Here is an 18,426-nt window from a genome sequence, read left to right as displayed (position 1 = left end):
CTCTGGAATATGAGGTTTGAAGGATGGGGACAGATTTTCCTCAGTGGTTTTTGTGGGAACTTTGGCCTGAGCTGCCTGTCACATGCATGGCAATTTTTCTACCCAGGAATATTTGAACAATGTATTTTTCCAGTGGGACTGAGAGGCAATTTTATGTGTGTCTGCAATAAAATGATTTCACACATTGAAGTTTTCACCAATGAAAACATGCTTAGAAGGGAACTATAAATGTTGAATGTAGGAACCTAAATCTTTCAGATGTAGTTTTAGTGGCTTTCTCAGGGCCACACAGTAAGTTGTGGCAGGGATGTGAGCCAATCACAGGTCTGCTGAGCATGGAGACAGGTTTTATGCTTGATTTTAAAAGATTCTTACATGATTTTTATGCTATTGTGCTACTAGATCATGTATTTATTTATACCTGCTTACCCTGCACTTGCTGGGGTGTTAAGAGGTAAAGACATTCTGCCAGCTTTAAAATTAGTCTGACTTTTATTGAAAAAATAGAAGCCTCTCACAAAGCCAAAATATCCTGAATGCTCAGTTCTACATCAAAGAAACTGCAAGTCAAACACTCGGACACAACACTAAGTGGACCAAAAGAGAAGAGGTGACACTCAGCTCAGCACAGCCCCACCAGGCACCAGCTCTCCAATCCAACCATATCCATTATCCATGATAAAACAGGGGCTGGAGAGGGTGAAATCTGGGTTTCCACAGAACTCAAACAGCTGTTGCTGTTGATTTCCATCTTCAGGCTGTATTTCTTCATAAGAAGGTTTCCTACATATGGAAGATTATTTACAGGCAGGGTCAGCTTATGTACAGCACACAATGCAGCAGAACGATTGGGTTACAATCACAAATAGCTTATGGAAGATATGAACGACAGAAGGTGTGAACTTCCTGGTGTATATAAAAACAAAGGCATAATTCAATCAGAACTATGTTTTCATTCATATCAGTCATGTAGAATGAACTTGTGGCTTTTAGACTCAGCTTTGCCAACACAGGAATTCTTATTACTTGTTCAAGCCTTTTCAGTTTTGTGAACCATGCATTTCGAACACGAGTCAATAAGAGCTGAAAGCACAAAACTTTCCCATCACAATGGTATCTAATCTAGATACAAATCTGAAAAAAAAAATAAAAATGAAAAATAAAGAAGAAAACAGAAAACTTTCATATAGATGGGGAATCTCTTAAGATATATCCAGGTTTTATATGTTTTGATTCCTGAAGGCCTATTGCTGGTTTAGTGCTAAGAATAAAACATCATTTGTTCTGATGAAGTGCATTGTTAGCAAGCAATGCACTCCACTTCAATCAAGGATTTTTGTAGTACTGTGATGTAAATGGGCTCCATGGATGAAGAACAGCAACCTTGGTTCACAATATCCTTGTATGAAGAGGAACTGATACCAAATAACTGCTGTAATTTGCAAAGGGAAATGCAGCTATTTTTTTCTGGCACTTTCCCAGACCCGACAAGTCACGACAGTTTCCTGTGGCTGTGTGATGGCAGCCTGGAGGGACCTGCCATCCTTCACATCCTTCCTAACTTTGACTTCCCAAGGCGTCTTGGGAAGTTTCATCAGGGAAATTGTACAACAGGGGAAGAAAATGAAAAATCCTTGCAATCCTTCCTTTGGAAAAGTGAAGGCCACAGTATGGGTTGCACCTAGAGCATGGGTTGTTTTGTATGGACATACTCACACTGTGGTTCCCATGATTGTTTGGGGTTGAAGCCAGTTGAAAATTTCAGGCTCTGCCAAGGGCAGCACCTCTCAGTGACTGCACAGCAGCTGAGTCCTTGGGAGATTAGTACTTGCCATACATCCAAAGGCAGTAAAAGAGATCGTAAAATACAAATACTTGTAGTACAATAGAATCCAATGAGCAAAATCTTTTCTTCATCTATTTCCTGCTCATTTATTTGCTTCAGCTTGCTTAGCCAGCCCAAACAGCCTAAAAGTGGCAGAATTTGGGCTCCCTCACTTACTCAGGCTCCCTCATTAAAAGCGCACACATGGGAGGAAGCTCATCTCCATGCATGTGGAAAGAGCCACACGTCAACTCCCACATCTGTTGTGTCATAGAATCATAGAATGGCCTGGGTAGAAAAGGACCATAGTGATCAACCAGTTCCAACCCCCCTCCTATGGGCAGGGTTGCCAAGCACTAGACCAGGCTGCCCAGAGCCACATTCAGCCTGGCCTTGAATGCCTCCAGGAATGGGGCATCCACAACCTCCTTGGGCAACCTGTTCCAGTGTGTCACCATTCTCTGAGGACCCTGGGGCCTCCATCTGCACTGAGGTATGCTGCCCTTTGTGCTAAGAACCAAAGATATCTCCATGAGGTGAAGGAGGACAGTGGGCTACAAGGGGCTTCACCTCACAATGTTTCCTACATGGCCAACACAGACTTGGGAGGGCCTCTTTTTTTTTCTTTTTATTTTGATCCTCCAGAAGCTGCTATTTGTTATTTTGATGCAAAACAATTGTTTGTGTCCATAACTATAATGCTGAAAAGCATACATTAATAGTCATGTAACTTGTGCAGTCTGTCAAATACATTTAGCATATAAACATGGTGCAAATAGAGATGAGATATTTCACTACAAAAATACAGAAATACAGTGTCTTTTTACCTCAGTCAGGGTATACGCAGCATAATACTGATGGATTGGGATCTCTTGTGTTAAATATGAAGGCGAGACTGTTCTTTACTGTGTTGTCAATGTTTGCTAGGTATTTAGATGAACTCTAAAATCGAAAAGGGAGAAAGCTTATCCTCAGCTACTCTGCTGAAGTCAGTGAAAACTTCTGTTGAATTACACAACACACAGTGAAATGGGAAATTTTCCATGCCAGCAATACTGATCTCAGGTCAGTCTTCTCCACAACAACGAGTTTTATGCTGGTGCCACTAGCGAGGTTACCTGTGGGAGAGCAGTCATAAAGCTGGAAAGATTATTCCTGCTCTTTTCTTCAGCAGCCCATCAGTAGTTTAGCGTTGTTTTAGTAAGCTGATATACACAGCATGGGCAGCATCTCCAGGCTCAGCCCTCCTGGTCATCCAGCAGCGTGGTGCTCCTGCAGGCAGAGGCTTAGAGTGCAAGTGGTGGTGCTTGGTGTCCCCAGGGTTGCCAGAAAACATCAAGCTGATTCAGGGAGGCTGTGCTTCATCTCTGCCCCACAGCTCTCCCCCCATCTCTTCTGCTTTGAGGGGACAATGAGGTTGTATATAAGAAGTATTTATATAAGTCTATATATGCAGATACATCACATATTTGTATATGTAATTAGTACATAAGTTGCTTCCTGTTTTGTTGCTTTCTTTGGTGACGTGATTGCATTTAGTTAAAAAGAGAAAGGTGATTTTATTGTCCTCTTAAAGATACTTGATTGGTGCACTCAGAATTTTATCCCTAATCTAGTTTTAAATCTGCACTCCGCATTTCCATAATTTCTGTTTTGTTTTAAACAAACAAAAAAAAAAAAAACAAAAAACAACATGGGACAAGCATCTGAATCATAGGAGCAAGTCTGGATTAAAACACACCCCTTAAAGTCTGACATTCTGAATCAACAGCAGGTCAACTTGAGGTGAAACTTCACAGAGAAATGCTCACCCTTGGGATGCATGGATTGGATGTTTAACACTTTGTGGTGGTGAAGAGAAATGCAAATGATGGAAAGAGCTGTGTCTCATTGAATGCATTTATGCAAACTAAGATCTCCAGCACTGAATCTCCAGCACTGCAGGGGCTGCATGTCAGCGTCACACAAAGCACCCTCCATCCATCACAGCTCAAAGCCAAATTTACTTACAATGAGAGGAAAGGAGACAGATTCTTAAAAGTAGAGTAGACATTTCTTTAGATTTTCCATTTCTTTTTTTCCCTTTTAAAGACAGGTTTGTGAGATTTGGAAATTATGAAGACAGTCTTGGCATATAATAAGCCACCTTTCAGCCCCAGTAAAGAGCTTGGTGCCCACCTCTGCAGTTAGGAAATCAAAGAAAATCAGTCTGGACAGGAGGCTGCCAGGCCACCTGCACAGTCCCTCTGCCTACATCATCTCCACACTATCTGTACCTATCTCTGTTTCAGATAGTTTAATACAGCACCCCAGTTAGTCATCATACTGCATTGCTCTCTTTTCTGAAGCACTGTGTCATGCTGAGCAACGGTAACATTCATGCCATTCAATTTTACTGGATAGAGCAGTCATCCTGAGAGGAATTGAGCTGAGAGCAACATAGTGATCTATATTGGAAACTCTGAGAGAGAGTTCTCTTTTTCTCTTGATGATGCACTGAGGGTGCTTCAGTACAAGTCTGTGAATTGTCTTAAAGTGCCTGCAAAATACTGCACTGCACAGGACTTGCAGCTCATGAAAATGATACTTTAGAATAAAGCACTTAGAGGCACTATAATTACCACAGGTGCAAAAGCCAGAGCAAAGGCCCAGCTGCCCTAGGAACACATAATTTTGCTTCCTGCTTCTATTAGCTGTAAAATCTTTCACTTCCTTCAGGTAGCTAAGACTGGTCCAAACAACGTGGCCATGAGCAGTGATGCTCATACTGCACAGACTCACTGGCCTGGGATCACACTGCTTCAATGCAAATGAGTTTGAGGTTACAAATGCTTCTATTTTTGTGCAGTAATTGAATAACTATGCATACGTAGCTCCAAGAGGACACATCTGACTTTTAAAATTCAAAGCACTGAAAATGCAGAGGCCTCCATGCTGTTAGTGATTAGGATTTGCATCTTTGAAAAATGGTTCCAATTTGGTATGTTAAGGCCAGCAAAGGGTGGAGGAGGATTTGGGAAAAGAGGATGAAATTCACCTGTTTGGTGTGGGTAGTTTCAACCCAAAACAAAGTGATGTTGCTAAGTTATAAATACGTCAGCACTTTGCAGTGGAAATGCTCTTGGACTTATAAAAAGAAAGCACCAAGGCTCACTTCTGGCATCCCAAAGCTTTTCCTTTGTGCTGTTTCTGTACCTAATAAAGAACAAGCGGCATCTTTCTGATAGATTCAGTTGTTCAAGCAGAGCAATTGCACAAACCTTTCTTCCAGTGCAAATGTTCGTTCAACTGACTTTTCATGACTTGGGTACGGTGTCAGAGAGAAAACAGACACAGCACTGTTGCCCAGCATAAAGTTTCTTTCCTCTGAAAATATACCTCAAATCCACTGATCCAAGCACTGCTCCCGTCCAAATTTCTGATACATTACTACATAAATTATTCATTTCTGCTGTTCTGGGGAAGGTATTAATGACAGGGCTCCTTACTGTGAAGATGCTGTGATTATTCAGGTCACAACAGCACTCCCAGTATTTTTGTCATTAGTTTATGGTTCTTTTTGTAAAGCAAGAGATGAAATTCACCTTACATGTGCAATGACAATGCCTCAAGCTATTTCTGAGATGAAGAAAGATAACATTTTCACTGGGAAAAAAAGTTTGAATTTGAAATTATGATCCAAGTACCTTTAACACACACCCCTTAGTGCAAACACCAGGGTGATTCCAATCATAAACTCATTGAGAGTGGGATACCAAATCTTCAGTGTTGTGCCACTGTAACCAGCACTGCCAGAAAGACTGACATAACCACGCAGTGTGCCCACCCCCTGAGTAAAAAGCAGATTTCAAAACCCAGATCCTAACATTGGCATTTCAGAGCATTCTACTGAACAGAGCAAGAAAAAAATGTCTGGTAAATGAACAAAAAACAATAAATCACCAAAAACCCAACCAGTATAATGAGAAAGCATTTCAATTTTGTACATCCACATGAACAACAGACTGTAAAACAGTTTGTACTTTTGTGTACACAATCATTATTAAACTCTCTGTGTTATGTACATTTCTTACACGATCAGCTCATCTATGCCTTCAGACACTAACATTTCCTTCTAGAACTCTTATGGGAAAGACGGTGTGCCTCAAACCATTCAGGAGTAGAGTCATTTGTGACTACATTCTCTGCTTCTCACTGTTCACTGGTATAAGCAGAAACAGCAATACATGGAATACTGCTTGAAAAAATAATTGCCTTTGTGTTCCTTAAGTCTGAAGAATAAGTGTGGCTCGAATGAATATACAGGACTGTATTTTCTTGCAGCTGTTCCTTTAGATCAACCATGTGATGAACTGCACATACTGCTTATTCCCAAGCTCTTGTTCTGCGGCTGCAGCATTGAAGAGGAAGCTCCAGTTTTCCTCCTTTGTGTGTCGGGATGCAGTTCCAGTTCGTAGCAATAGCTTGGAAATACCCCTCAAACTCATTCCTTGTAGGCTCTGTGCAGCTCATGTAGGTGGATACGTTCAGCAGGTCTCCACTGAAAATTTGCAGGTGAATACGGAAGGGTCTAGCTGGGCCAGTGAGGGAAAGTCTGAGACCTCTAAAACTACAAATGAATTGACATTGAGCTCAGACACTTCATTGCAGCTTTTCTCCCTTTACTATATCTGACAAGATACAGAATCGAGACCATTCTAATCCATAATATTTTAAGTACCCTAGGCAATGCTGAGCAGAAAGAGCACTATGGATTGAATCACAGCAAGAATGGGAAGGAAAAAAGAAATACTACATTGATGAAAAAAATCCTACGTGGATACAACTGCAATTTAGGAGATGGTGTGCTGCCTTGTCCTGTTTGCTGGCCATATAGGGTGGCATTTTTGCAACACCTACCTCAGGGCTGGCATTCAGACACCTGAGATACAAATGTGCCTCTTGCAAGACAACATACATCTTCCAGAGAGGGCTGGGCTGGAAACATCAGACGTAAATGATCAGGAAAGAAAACAAAGGAGTACCAATAACTCTCCAACATCTTTCAAAGCTAAAGATTGTGAAGAGTATCTTGAAGCTGTTATCCTTTGAAATAAACATCTCATGCACATCTAAACAGAAGGCAGAGTAGTGGGAGATCTGAGGAAAAGTTTGCCAAAGATGCAAGAAGGAATGGTATTAAACTCATTAAACACTGCATGGATAAAATTCTGGAGGAGTCACAGCCTTGCTAAGCTTCCTTGGCACCATCCTTGCTGCTTGCAGATTCTTTTTGTTTAGCTTTCAGTGGGAAATTCACCTGTTCTTTTCCTTTTGTGATTTGCAAAACTTCTGTAGAGACAGTACAATAACTTCTAACTGCAAATCTGCACTCCCTCACACGATTTCTGCCTCAGTGATCATACAGGGACTCTAACAATGCTTTGAATGTGTGATAAAAGGTGCTCATTACTCCCAAAACTACACATTCATCTTGTTTTCCTGGTGACAGACTCAGACATGAAACTGCCACCTTCCATGGTAAGGGACTCAGAACAGCAAACAGATTGTAAGAACAGATGTTCTCTGTGCTATGACATTAGCTCCTTATTTCTTACCTGGGATCCTTCACTGCTATGATCATAATGTTATTAGAGGCAACCACTAGTTTAGCATTCATCTCAGTGTGGCTATTAAAGAAAATAATAATTTTGAAACAAATTTCACAGTTTATTCAGAATGAAAGAATCACGCCCTAATGATGAGTTTCTGGGTTGAGTAATTGGGTGACAATTTTTCCTATAAATGCCCTTGAACTATCTGTATTGCTGAAAAGAAATTCTTTTCAGATGCCTTCAGGACTTGTGAGAGAGCTGTCTGGTTTCTCTGAGGATGTCTGAGATCTCAATATACAACTACGGTTTTACCATCATTTGTTTTATGCATCTGCTAATGGGATAGTGATACGTTGGGGTATTTGTTGGAGATCATCAAGACATGAGTACTCTGGAATGAGTTTTTCTGTTCCTCTGCTTGATTTGACTCACAGTGTGCAAAATTTCTTCAGAAGTCATCAAGTTCCTTAAATGGGGAAAAGTAAAGGACCGCAAACAATTTACATCACGTGAAATTTGATAGTTCAAAATCTGCTGTTAAAGAAAAGTACTGACAGCAAAAAGTGCAGAATGTTTCCAGTTGCTAGGTATCTGTTCCTTCTTTCCTATTTTCTGTGCACTCCTGGCACTGCCGCTGCTGCTGGATCATCACTTGATATGGGAGGTGTGGGAAGGATGAGCGGGCACATCCATGCTCAGAAGTATAAACTGCATTTCCTACCTCTGTGCCAGATTACCTGCGCCATTGCTGTCAGAGGCTGATGTGGTTTGAATGCCATGTGTCCAGTCACCCAGTCTTGCTCTCTTCTGCTTGGATTCCCCGCTCTTTTCCTCTCTTTGTTCACAAGCAGGACATGAAATGGTGTGTTTGCAATGGCTGCTGCTCAGTTAGGCTGATGTCTCCCCAGACTTCAATGCAACAAGTTCAGAGTCATCTACATATCTCCCATTGAGCTGCTCATTGTTGGAGTCATGATGGTACAGGTAGACAGGGACCTCTGTGATGGATGTTGCAGTGTAGGAGGTAGATCGGGTGGAGCAGTGCTCTCGACGCCTTTGGCCCCACTGGGTTTTGTACTGTGTCCACTGCCTCTTCAAAGCCCCTTGTACCTGTTAAGGTAGGTTAAGTTAAGGTAACGCACAATCAGAACTACTAAAATTTTAGCACTTTTAGAACTTGCTGCAGAAAATAGGAAAAAAAGACAAAAATAAGGGAACGGCTCCTGGTCAAATTCCACCAGGTTCAGTCTGCCTGTCTTCTGCTTTCTCCTCCTAGCTCCAAAAGCTTGGGCCCTAGCCTAAGATCCCCTCCTGTCTACCCTATGGCAGCAATTGCTTCTTCAGTGGTCATTGCTTGTGAAGAGAGGGAGGGGTTAGCTGTTTCCATAGGAGGTCAATGTGGAACAGACTGCTGCACGGGAACAAAGCAGTGCAGTGAAGTGGGAGAAGAGGGAAGAGGAGGCAGGGATCCAGATGCTGCATTGGGATTCTTGCCCCTGGAATGGCAAATGCGCTATGATCCTGAAGAAACTTAACCTGGAATAAAACTAGCCATGAATGGCAAAGTATTCTTCAGGAGCTTGCCAGCACTCATCTTTCAGAGAGAGCTAGTCAATTAACGCAGATAGACAGATATTTTTCTACTAGTTCAAGAGGAGGTTCTGCACTGGAAATAAATTAGCACTGGCCACAGAGATTTTTAGCTTTTGGACATTGGTCCTGTAGGAGCAAAACATTACATTTACATTAAGAGTCATGTTCTATCCTGTGCCAGGACATGACTGAAGCTGCTGAGGCCTGCCAGGGGATAAGATGCCCATCTCCAGCTGCACGTTTGGGAGTGCTGGCACCCTCCAGTTCCTTCCCAAAGGCAGTGCTGAGATGCAAGCAGGCAGTGAGCAAAGCTGGGCTCTATACATTTTAGTTCATTTGTCCCATTCCCCCAGTGTGAGAGCAGGAGCTGAGTGCTGTCACAGTGTGCTGAGAGTCAGCCCTCTGACAGCGGGAGGGGCATGCAGGACTCAGGGCTCCTATGCTCATGCAGCAGCAGGGCTGATTGTGATTCTTGCTCAGAGAGATGCCCTGGGGCCACTCTCCAAGTTCTGTGCAGAGCAGTACCTTCCACTGATGTAACTGGGTCTCAATATCTTTAGTATTTCCCATGACTCCACAATCCTAATCACTCTACTGATATGTATATAGAAAAATTCTATCTACTCCCCTGAAATAGAAAGCTGTTCCCTGTCACATAAGGACAAGGCTTCATAAGGAATGGCTGTGAACCTGATGCTCACTGACTGTGCAGCAGGACTATGCAGAGTGCCAGAAATGGATATTTCAGTTGCTTTGGATTTTTATTTTTAAGCCAAGGAGAGAGCCATGGGATGAAGACTGATGCTATAAATCCTTACTCATGCAAGTAGTTGCAATGACCCGTGTATGACTCCTTGCTTGAGTAAACAAACATTTGCTGGACTGCTCCATTAAAAATAACTGAAAGCTATCTATCTCCATTCTCAGTTTCCAATACTACCTCTTTTTTGCTATCACATAGCTCAAGGCAAAATAGTTAGATTTCTTATCCTCTAGAGAAATAAATTTCTATTTACCTTCTAACACACAAAGAAAAAAAAACTAATGGTCAATGTGGATTAATTAGCTATCAAGCACAGAATAGACATATAGACACAATGGGACTGTAATTACCAGAGCTCTTATGCTTATATATCAAGATTTGAAGTGAAAAGGCTGCATGCAGGGATTTGTGGTATCACACAATCACCAAAGTTTATTAGTGAAAAAAACCTAATTGCATGGAAGAGTACTGCAGCTGTAGTACATAATAAGGAAGTGCAGGAGGTGATCTCTGTACAGGTTTTAGTCTCTTTAATACTGCGTTTTTAACATTACACTGCTCCAGATGAACGCTGTAGTCTGATTACCCTAGAAGCTACATGAAGCACTACAGTTAACCATGGTTACATGAAGCTGGAAGAACAAAGACACTGTAAAGTCTGCCAGGAGACACTTACAGTTTTGTTCTCAGAAGACAATGAGGTATGTATGGACTGGGAGGAAGCAGGTACAGCCCTTCCAGTGCAGCAGCAGGAGTGCCACTGGTCAGGACTTACAGGCCCCATGGAGCAGTGAGAGCACCAGGTCAGAGCAGCTGCTTTTATTCCAAGCGCTGGCACCTACAAGACACTGGCCACACTTGGCCAGTGGGCTGCACGAGCTGCTGCACTTGAGTAAAGCAATGAGTAAACCTAGATTTCAGCTCTGATTCCAAGGATCTCAGATGATCATTGCTCAGTGCCAACTAAAACTGTTTGGACACAGATTTCAGTGTGCAAGCAGCCTTCCTGCAAATCACATGCCCAACCATACTGTGCTAACAACCACAGAGGCTCCTGCCATGTTTTCCTCTGTGACTGCAGAAAGAGAAGCCCAGAGAAATGAGGAGCCTGTATTGGCTTTCTCTGCTTTTGAAGACTTTAAAGGTTTTCCTGTTCTCCATTATCCATTCATGCCTCTTTGGCATACGAGATATGTGGCTGTTATTTGGTGGTGTTTTTTTTTTTTTTCCAAAGAGACTTTCCATTATGTTGGCCAGCTGCAGTCCAGAGGTAACTCAGGCCTGGAAATGTGGTCTGGTGAGAGCAGACTATTGAAGAGTCCTTGTATCATCTGCACAACACTGTTGTTACTGGACAGAGAAACTACAGTGTGGCTGGACACTGAGATTTTACATGAAAATACATGAGAAGATACATCATTTAAAAAGTCCTGGAAAAGTCCATTGTTTATGTGTTCTTCCACATGAATGTGGGCACTGATGACATTTTAGTATTTTTCCATTTCCTTCTATAGATAGGCTTACGGCAATAAAGTGAGGCTGTGAGGTAGCAGGCAACAAATTCAACATAAAATACTGTCAGGTGGTACTGAATTTAGCACTGTTTGTCCTGGCTAAACCTCATGCATTTTAGCCTTGAAGTTAAATATTCCAGTAGAAAAAAAATAAATTCCTGAGTATCCAGTTTTCTTACTAAAATTATTCTGCCTGCCCTGCGCTGAATTTTCTCATGACAAACCACTCTGAATTCTACTCTATGGCAGCAAATGTGTACAGTGGCATGGAAACCATCTCCTGCCATGACTGAAAACCAGATTGTGGCTTTAGACCATGTCATACTGCACACAATGAGACTGGAGGGGATTAGCTTAGCTTAGTTCTCTTAGGCAGCTGAACTCAGAGCTCTTCTCCCTTTGTAAATGCATAGTGCCATTTTGGTGCTAGCCTGCTTAGGGCAGTAGGTTAGGTTTAGAGTAGGTTTAGACCTAAGTAGCAACAGGGGAGTTTTAGGTTGGATATTATGAAACATTTCTTTTCAGAAAGATTGGTGAGGTATCAGAATGGGCTTCCCAGGGAGCTGGTGGGGGTTTTCAAGGAACATGTGGATGTGGCACTGAGGGACATTAGTGGGCACAGTGGTGATGGCCTGATGGCCAGACTAAATGAACTTAGTGGTCGTTTCCAACCTTCATTGTTCTATGGTTCTATGATTCTGCTACTGCTACTCCACACGTTCTGCATATTCCATTACATTTTGCTGCTGTGTGACAGATGGCAGCAGAGGAGCACTCTTACAAAATGGTGTCTAACATGGATGTGTGCATGAAGCAAAGGTGTGAACTGCATTCAACCATGCAGAAGAAATGGCACCCACTGACATTTATGCTTGTTGAATGTCTGTGGAGACCAAACAGTGGATGTGAGCACAGTGAGGTGGTGGGTGGTACATTTCAGCAGTGGCATTTAAGGATCAGACTATATATAAAAACAAAACAAAACAAAACAGATGTGCTGAAAAGGCTTTTGGATGTGACTGAGGGTTTGTATGCTTTTAGTGCATTTTCTTGTTGCTTTTCTTCATTTTAGCACTGCTCCAACCTTTAATCTAGGCACAAATGTTCTCATTAGATTTGGAGAATTACACAGTAATTGGCCTTTTGCCCTAAAGCTATAAAATATAAAGCAAATATGTTTTGCAAAATCTAATCAGAAAAACTTGAAGGTGACCCTGGGGGGAAGGAAGGATGAAGAATGCAATCCTGAAGGCAAGGATTTGGGTGTAATACATTGTCTGGAGGCAAACAAGGACATAGTGGCACGCTGCCTACACATAGCTGTGCAGTCAGTCCTATAGGGATATGTTGTTTCAAGAATTGCCTGTTCATTCGTCATGCCAGGTTCTCCCTACCAGAAGGAACCAGAAGTCTTGCTGCATGTGCAGAGCATGGGGACTGAACTGTGCCAGAAGGTGATAACAGTAGAGGAGAAATATGGTGGTAGCCTGCAGGTCCTGAGGGTGGACCTGATACGAGCAAAGAACAGCACAGCTCCCAACTTTGCTTAAATGGACCGAACTCTGAAATGAATGTGTGACCTTCTGTAATATGATCTTTATGACTATTATTTCATTTTAGGTTCTAGTGTCCCTAACTACTTCTGTTCTGCCATTTCCCTTGTATGTCTTCCATAAGCTATGGGAGGCCTCTTCTCTTTTACTATTGTGTTTCTCTGGACTTTAACAGCGTGAGTCAGCCAGAAGGAAGTGTTCAGTGATGTCAATAAGAGATCGTAGAATTTAATATTCTCTGCCATCTTGAAAGCTAGGAAACCAGCCAGCAGCACCGTAACAGTTGGATAACTTGCTTCAAGTCACTATCAGAACATTAGTATGGTCACATCATTACTACTTGAGAATAATGTACAGGAATAAACAAAAGCAAGAATATGTCTGTAGGGTGACATACAGTGTTAGCATTGCAAATCTTGTTCTGTATCTAATCCATCTGCTCCAGATTCAAAGCTAACTTTTCAAAAAGATTTCTAGCTTTTCTGAGATAGCGCTGTGGTTTATTTCACTACAGTTAAATGCTCCCAGTGTACCAAAACAGTTTACCATCTTTGGGAAATGGCTTACTGTAGGAATTTAAATGGCTTTTGACATGTCACAGCTATTTTTATAAAAACAACTTAGTGAAGTGGACCTAGATACACTTTTAAATATAAAAAAATGATCCAGTTATAAGAGAATGGGGGACATCCTTAACTCAAGCCTTAATTACAGCTTGATAATCATTGACCTTATAAAGGCCAGCACTAATCCTCAAAGAAAGGAAAGTAGTTGTAACCCTGCAGGTTCCTCTGCTCTGACACTACTACCAGATGCCGTAGCTCTGTCAACTGCTTGAGTGTTTTAATCCTTTACTTTGACCTCTGCCTTGTGTGATATTGTGGGTAAAAGGGGGGGGACACCCACGTCTGTGCTACACTTGGTGCTGTTGGCTTTGCAATGTTAACTTTCCTGACTCAATGAGTTATACACATAGAGATTTCAGAAATGCACAACGCTGCCTGTATATAGATCTTGAAAAATGACATTCTCTGCCTTTGAAGTTTGTAATTCAAGATGCTTCATTTTTGTACCAGTCAACATCTAAGTGACTATTTTTGAAGTTTTTTTTCTCTTGTTGTGTTGTAGACTTACCTCACCATTGAAAAAGCAGAATATAGTCGCCACAAGTAAGCCCTAAGAGAAAGATAATGAAAAGCATTTAAGGATCAGACCATATATAAAAACAAAACAAAACAAAAAAGCATATATATATATTTTTTCATTGTTTGGAAGATGAGGCTTGAGTCTTGCAAGACAAACTTTGATCCACTTCCTTTCCATTGCAGACACTTCACCTAACATCCTCCTAATTCTCAGTTATATTTTTACACCAGTTTTTGTCTTTTCAATTTATTTTCTTCTGTATTACTGTCATTTCTAGATGATCTGCTCTGCCTATAAAGTAACTTTTGTTTGAGAGGCCAGGAGAAGGATAACTAAGTGATACTGATTTTATGAAGTGAAGGCAGAGGAACTGCCCCACATACAGCTATGCATTTGTCAGAGTGAATTAAGACTGTCACATAAGGGAAGCCCAGCAGTGCCAGAAAGGCTTTCAATTGAATTGTATAATGGGATAAATTGACCTGTATATGCAGAATCAGTATGGATGGGAAGGTGTGAAAACAGATACTAGGGGTCAGAAAAAGGGAAAGAAACAAACACAAAACACAGGTGAAATAGAAGGTAGGGAAGAGACTGAAGATCATAGCTTGGTCCTAAACCACTTGAAATTAATTTCATTATTGACATGGTTGTTCAGATATTTCCTTACCTCCACAGGATTAAACAGGGTCAAGCCAAGAACATGAGGTGAGGAAGTGTGAAACAGGTAAGAGAGAAAATTCTTGTGCATAGAGCCTGCTGTCCAAAACCACATAATTACACTGCTCTGTATTCTAAACAGCATTAACTCTTATTAAAATATCATAACATAACAATGCCTGGAGCCAAATGCCCTCATTTTAGATTACTTAAAGCTGCTATTAGAAACTAAACTTACGGCAGTTTGTGAAATTGAGGGAAAAACTGCACTGTAATACTCTGTGTTCCCAGGGGCTGCTCTGAGGTACTTTACAGCTGCATCTTCTTTATAAGCTCTCATTTTACTGATTACAAGTTAAATTATAGCTGATGCTTTTTAAAACGTCTTGGACCCTCAAATGCATGTTTTGGACTACAAAGATAGAGTAAAATGTAGCAGAATGCAGATGTATTAGGAACACACACAGGGTGGTTTGAAGAGGTGCCATCACCTGAATTTTAGCAATGATTTTGCTTCAATAATTTTTTTTTAGTTGCGACATGTAATTGCAAATGACTCCAAATGTGAAGACAGAGGAAGCAGAAGGGCAACTGGAAGAAAAGAAATCTTTTTATGTTTTAGGAAAAGAGTACCCTCTGAAAACTGCAATTCCAGAATACTGTATGTAATGCATAATAGTTTTCCCCTAAGCTCTGGTTTGGGAAACACCACAAAGTCAAACAAAACCTTATGTCTTTACAGCAGACCTTTGACAGATTACAGATGCCTAAATCTGAAATTTATGCAAACGTTGCACTTTCCTGTGGCCTATAACGATTATTCCCCTGCACTGTGCGTGCTACGTCAATTTGTGCTGTCTTGAAAAACATCTGCTGTTGAACCGTATGGTATGTGGTCACATCAGGGGTTTCACTATTCTGCTGGAATGTGTTTATATGAACGGTAGTCAGCCGCAATGGGAACTGAGATGGATTTTGATCTCCTCTGGGATTAGAGAAGCTCAATGGGGCACAGAAGATAAGATTCCAGGAGGAGAGAAAGAAGCTAAGTCTGTTCTCCAGTAAGACTGTTTTAGGGGAAATCGGGAACTGCAGAAACTGATCCTGAACTATTGATGTCATTTTCTGTTTTATTTCATAAAATCACAGAATGGTTTGGATTGGAAGGGACCTTTAAGATCACTTAATTCCAACTCCCTTGCCATAGGCAGGGACAGCTCCTACTAGACCATGTTGCTCACAGCCCCGTCCAGCCTGCCCTTGAATGCTTCCAAATAATAAATGGTTTCCTGTATGGTGTTCAAATTCTTGTTAAATCCTACAGCTAATCTACTTCTGTTCCCTTCACTATTGCTGTCTCTAGACTTTCTCTGTTAGAAAAGCTAAAGAGGAAGCAATGTTGATGCCATGTACCTCCAGTTGCTCTTCTGGTCTGGAATAAGCTGAGAAAACATGTGACTGTTCACCTTTGAATTGTGGAATCAAGTTGTACATCTCTGCTGACTGAAGGAATTATCTCCTTTGCCTCACGTATGTCTCACTGCTCTTCTTAAATAGCAATAACCTCTGTGCTCTTCCATGCAAAACATACCTGTACTGCTCCTGAATCTACTTTAGAGTAAGTCAGAAACCTCTGTAACAACCACACACAGATCTGGAGGTTCCCAGCAGACTTCTGGCACTGGGGAGTAAAGGCTCCTATGAACTTGGCCAAATTAGGGACATTTACCTATCACCTTACTCACTTCTTGCCTATCTATCATATTTCTACTACTCCACTGCCTTCCTTTCATTTCTGAGTTTCTTAAGGGGATCTGAAATGTCCTTGCACTGAATCTCAGGAAGAAGGAAGTCTAAGACAACAAAATTCTTTCTACAGATGATGAATAGGACAGTGTTCACCCACAGTTTGGGACTGAAGCTCACATTTCAAGAACAGCTTTTCAAATATTCAGAAATATTTATGTATAGACATATTTATTTCCCTTCTACATAAGAAAAAACATTAGGAAATACTACAAAGGACTCAGTAACCAGTTGTGTTCACTAAGAGTCTCAAAAGATGATAGTGGAAATACACAGATGGAAGAACCCCATAATAACATCTTACAAGTCTCATGAGTTCCCTTACAGCTGTAAGGAAATCAGGATGAGCGCGAACACACAGAGCTAGGTCTAACAGTGAGCATGGGGCCCTTGGGCACATCTCCGAGTAGGAATGAATGCTCATTTTTCATCTTTTTAAATATTATATAAGCATTTCTTGTTCTTCCCTGTGCTGAAGAAATCTGAGCACATGAGTTGAAAAGACAAGTGGCCAGAATAAAATTTATTGTGCTTCCCTAGATAATTGCTTTCACTGACATTTGCATGAATTTGGGCAATTTATATTTGAAATTAAACCACTCTGTTTCGCAATATTATTTGTGAGATGCCATCTGGAATAAAGGTTGAGGTTAATCTTTTGTTTCAGCCTCTGTTGCATGAGTGCATTTAGGTTCCCCGCATCATATGCTCAAAGGTTTCCTCTTTACCCTCACAATAAAAACCCCAACCCAGTTAAACACTGAGAGGAATAGAAACAGACTGTTTGCCATGCAGGGGAGTGCAGTAACCTTTCTTGAAGCTTGATGAGGTCTCATGACAGATGGGAGTCTAATGAGTCTGAAGGAGAACAATAGATAACTGGTATGGCATCTGCCCACTTACAGATAGCAAACTATGGGATATGTCAGCCTTCTGTGCAAACACAGAAATGATGTTCACACACAACTGGTGAAAGTATTAGGATAAGATGAAGAGAAAACATGCAGCAAAGATCTGGAAGATTAAATGCACAAGTAAACTGCTTGTTGCTTTTAATTAGAGCAAATACTAAAGCAGTTCTTTGCCCTTATTGAATTTTAAGCCATGTCTCACGGTAGTGGGATACTTATACTCGCTAAAATTGCCATCTCACTTGGTTTTGTGAAATACAAGTATCACATCTACAACATGCATACCAGTATCAGATATCAACGTTGTGTCTTTGGAACTAGGAAGGGTTGGAATGCTGACAATTTGATGAGGGATACACATACTATTATAACATGTGAAAGGCTGGATGTATGTTATCATATTATGTAGGGCCCATGGGTTAATTCTGTTATTTCTTTGACATAAGCCTTCCATATTCTCCCTAACTTCTTTTTCTTTGCTCAGGGTACAATCCCTGCTGAGGATGAGCCCTCCAGGTCAATTATCTGTCTGCCATTGTGTGGAGTTGTAAAACTGACCTATGCTACATTATCTTCTGACAGAGGGTAACAGTGACTGTATGATTGATAGCAGAGGTGGGAACTACATTTATTTGGACATTAAGGCTTTTATAGATTGCTTCTGAAATTCATTATTTCTGGAATCGTGTGAATCCCAAGAACACATCATTCTCTAATGAATCATGCATAAGGGACCTTCTCGGGTCAGAAGCTCCCAGACCTTTGTGAACTTGACTGATCCCACAGTAATTTTTTCTCTGTGTTTAATACTGGTCCAAGGTCATTTATGCTTGACAGGTATTTGACTTACATTTCACTCTGCTACAGGATATAATTTGCTCAGGTTAAAAACAAACAAAACCCTATGCAGATGCTTCAGATTTATGCGGGTTTCTGATAATTCAACTATATTTCCTCTGGCTTATGGCTCCCTTAAAACAATACAGCATATCTAGATGTGCTTATTTCTGTTATTCCTGAGCATCTCCACGGCTTTAGTCTCAGTTCTTTGCTTTTGTGGG

At 41.1% G+C, this 18,426-nt stretch overlaps 1 protein-coding gene across 5 annotated transcripts in view; it reads right to left on the bottom strand.

Annotated features, from left to right (window-relative positions):
* Positions 1–473: 473 nt before the first annotated feature.
* The window catches only part of CALCR (calcitonin receptor), a 136,001-nt gene continuing 118,048 nt past the window's right edge, over positions 474–18,426 (bottom strand). For all 5 annotated transcript variants that reach the window (XM_015853563.3, XM_085538624.1, XM_085538623.1 and 2 more), the window contains 2 exons: positions 13,977–14,018; positions 474–8,529 (listed from right to left, as the gene is read on the bottom strand). In XM_015853563.3, the coding sequence (XP_015709049.1) occupies positions 8,308–8,529; positions 13,977–14,018 (264 nt within the window). In that variant the 3' untranslated portion in view covers positions 474–8,307. The remainder of the gene's footprint in view (positions 8,530–13,976; positions 14,019–18,426) is intronic.

Source organism: Coturnix japonica, chromosome 2 (genome assembly GCF_054131305.1).
Source record: "Coturnix japonica strain WE chromosome 2, WE-NBRP24, whole genome shotgun sequence".
Lineage (NCBI taxonomy): Eukaryota > Metazoa > Chordata > Aves > Galliformes > Phasianidae > Coturnix > Coturnix japonica.
The sequence above is the reverse complement of the archived record's forward strand: the minus strand, read 5'-3'. Positions and strand labels throughout refer to the sequence as shown.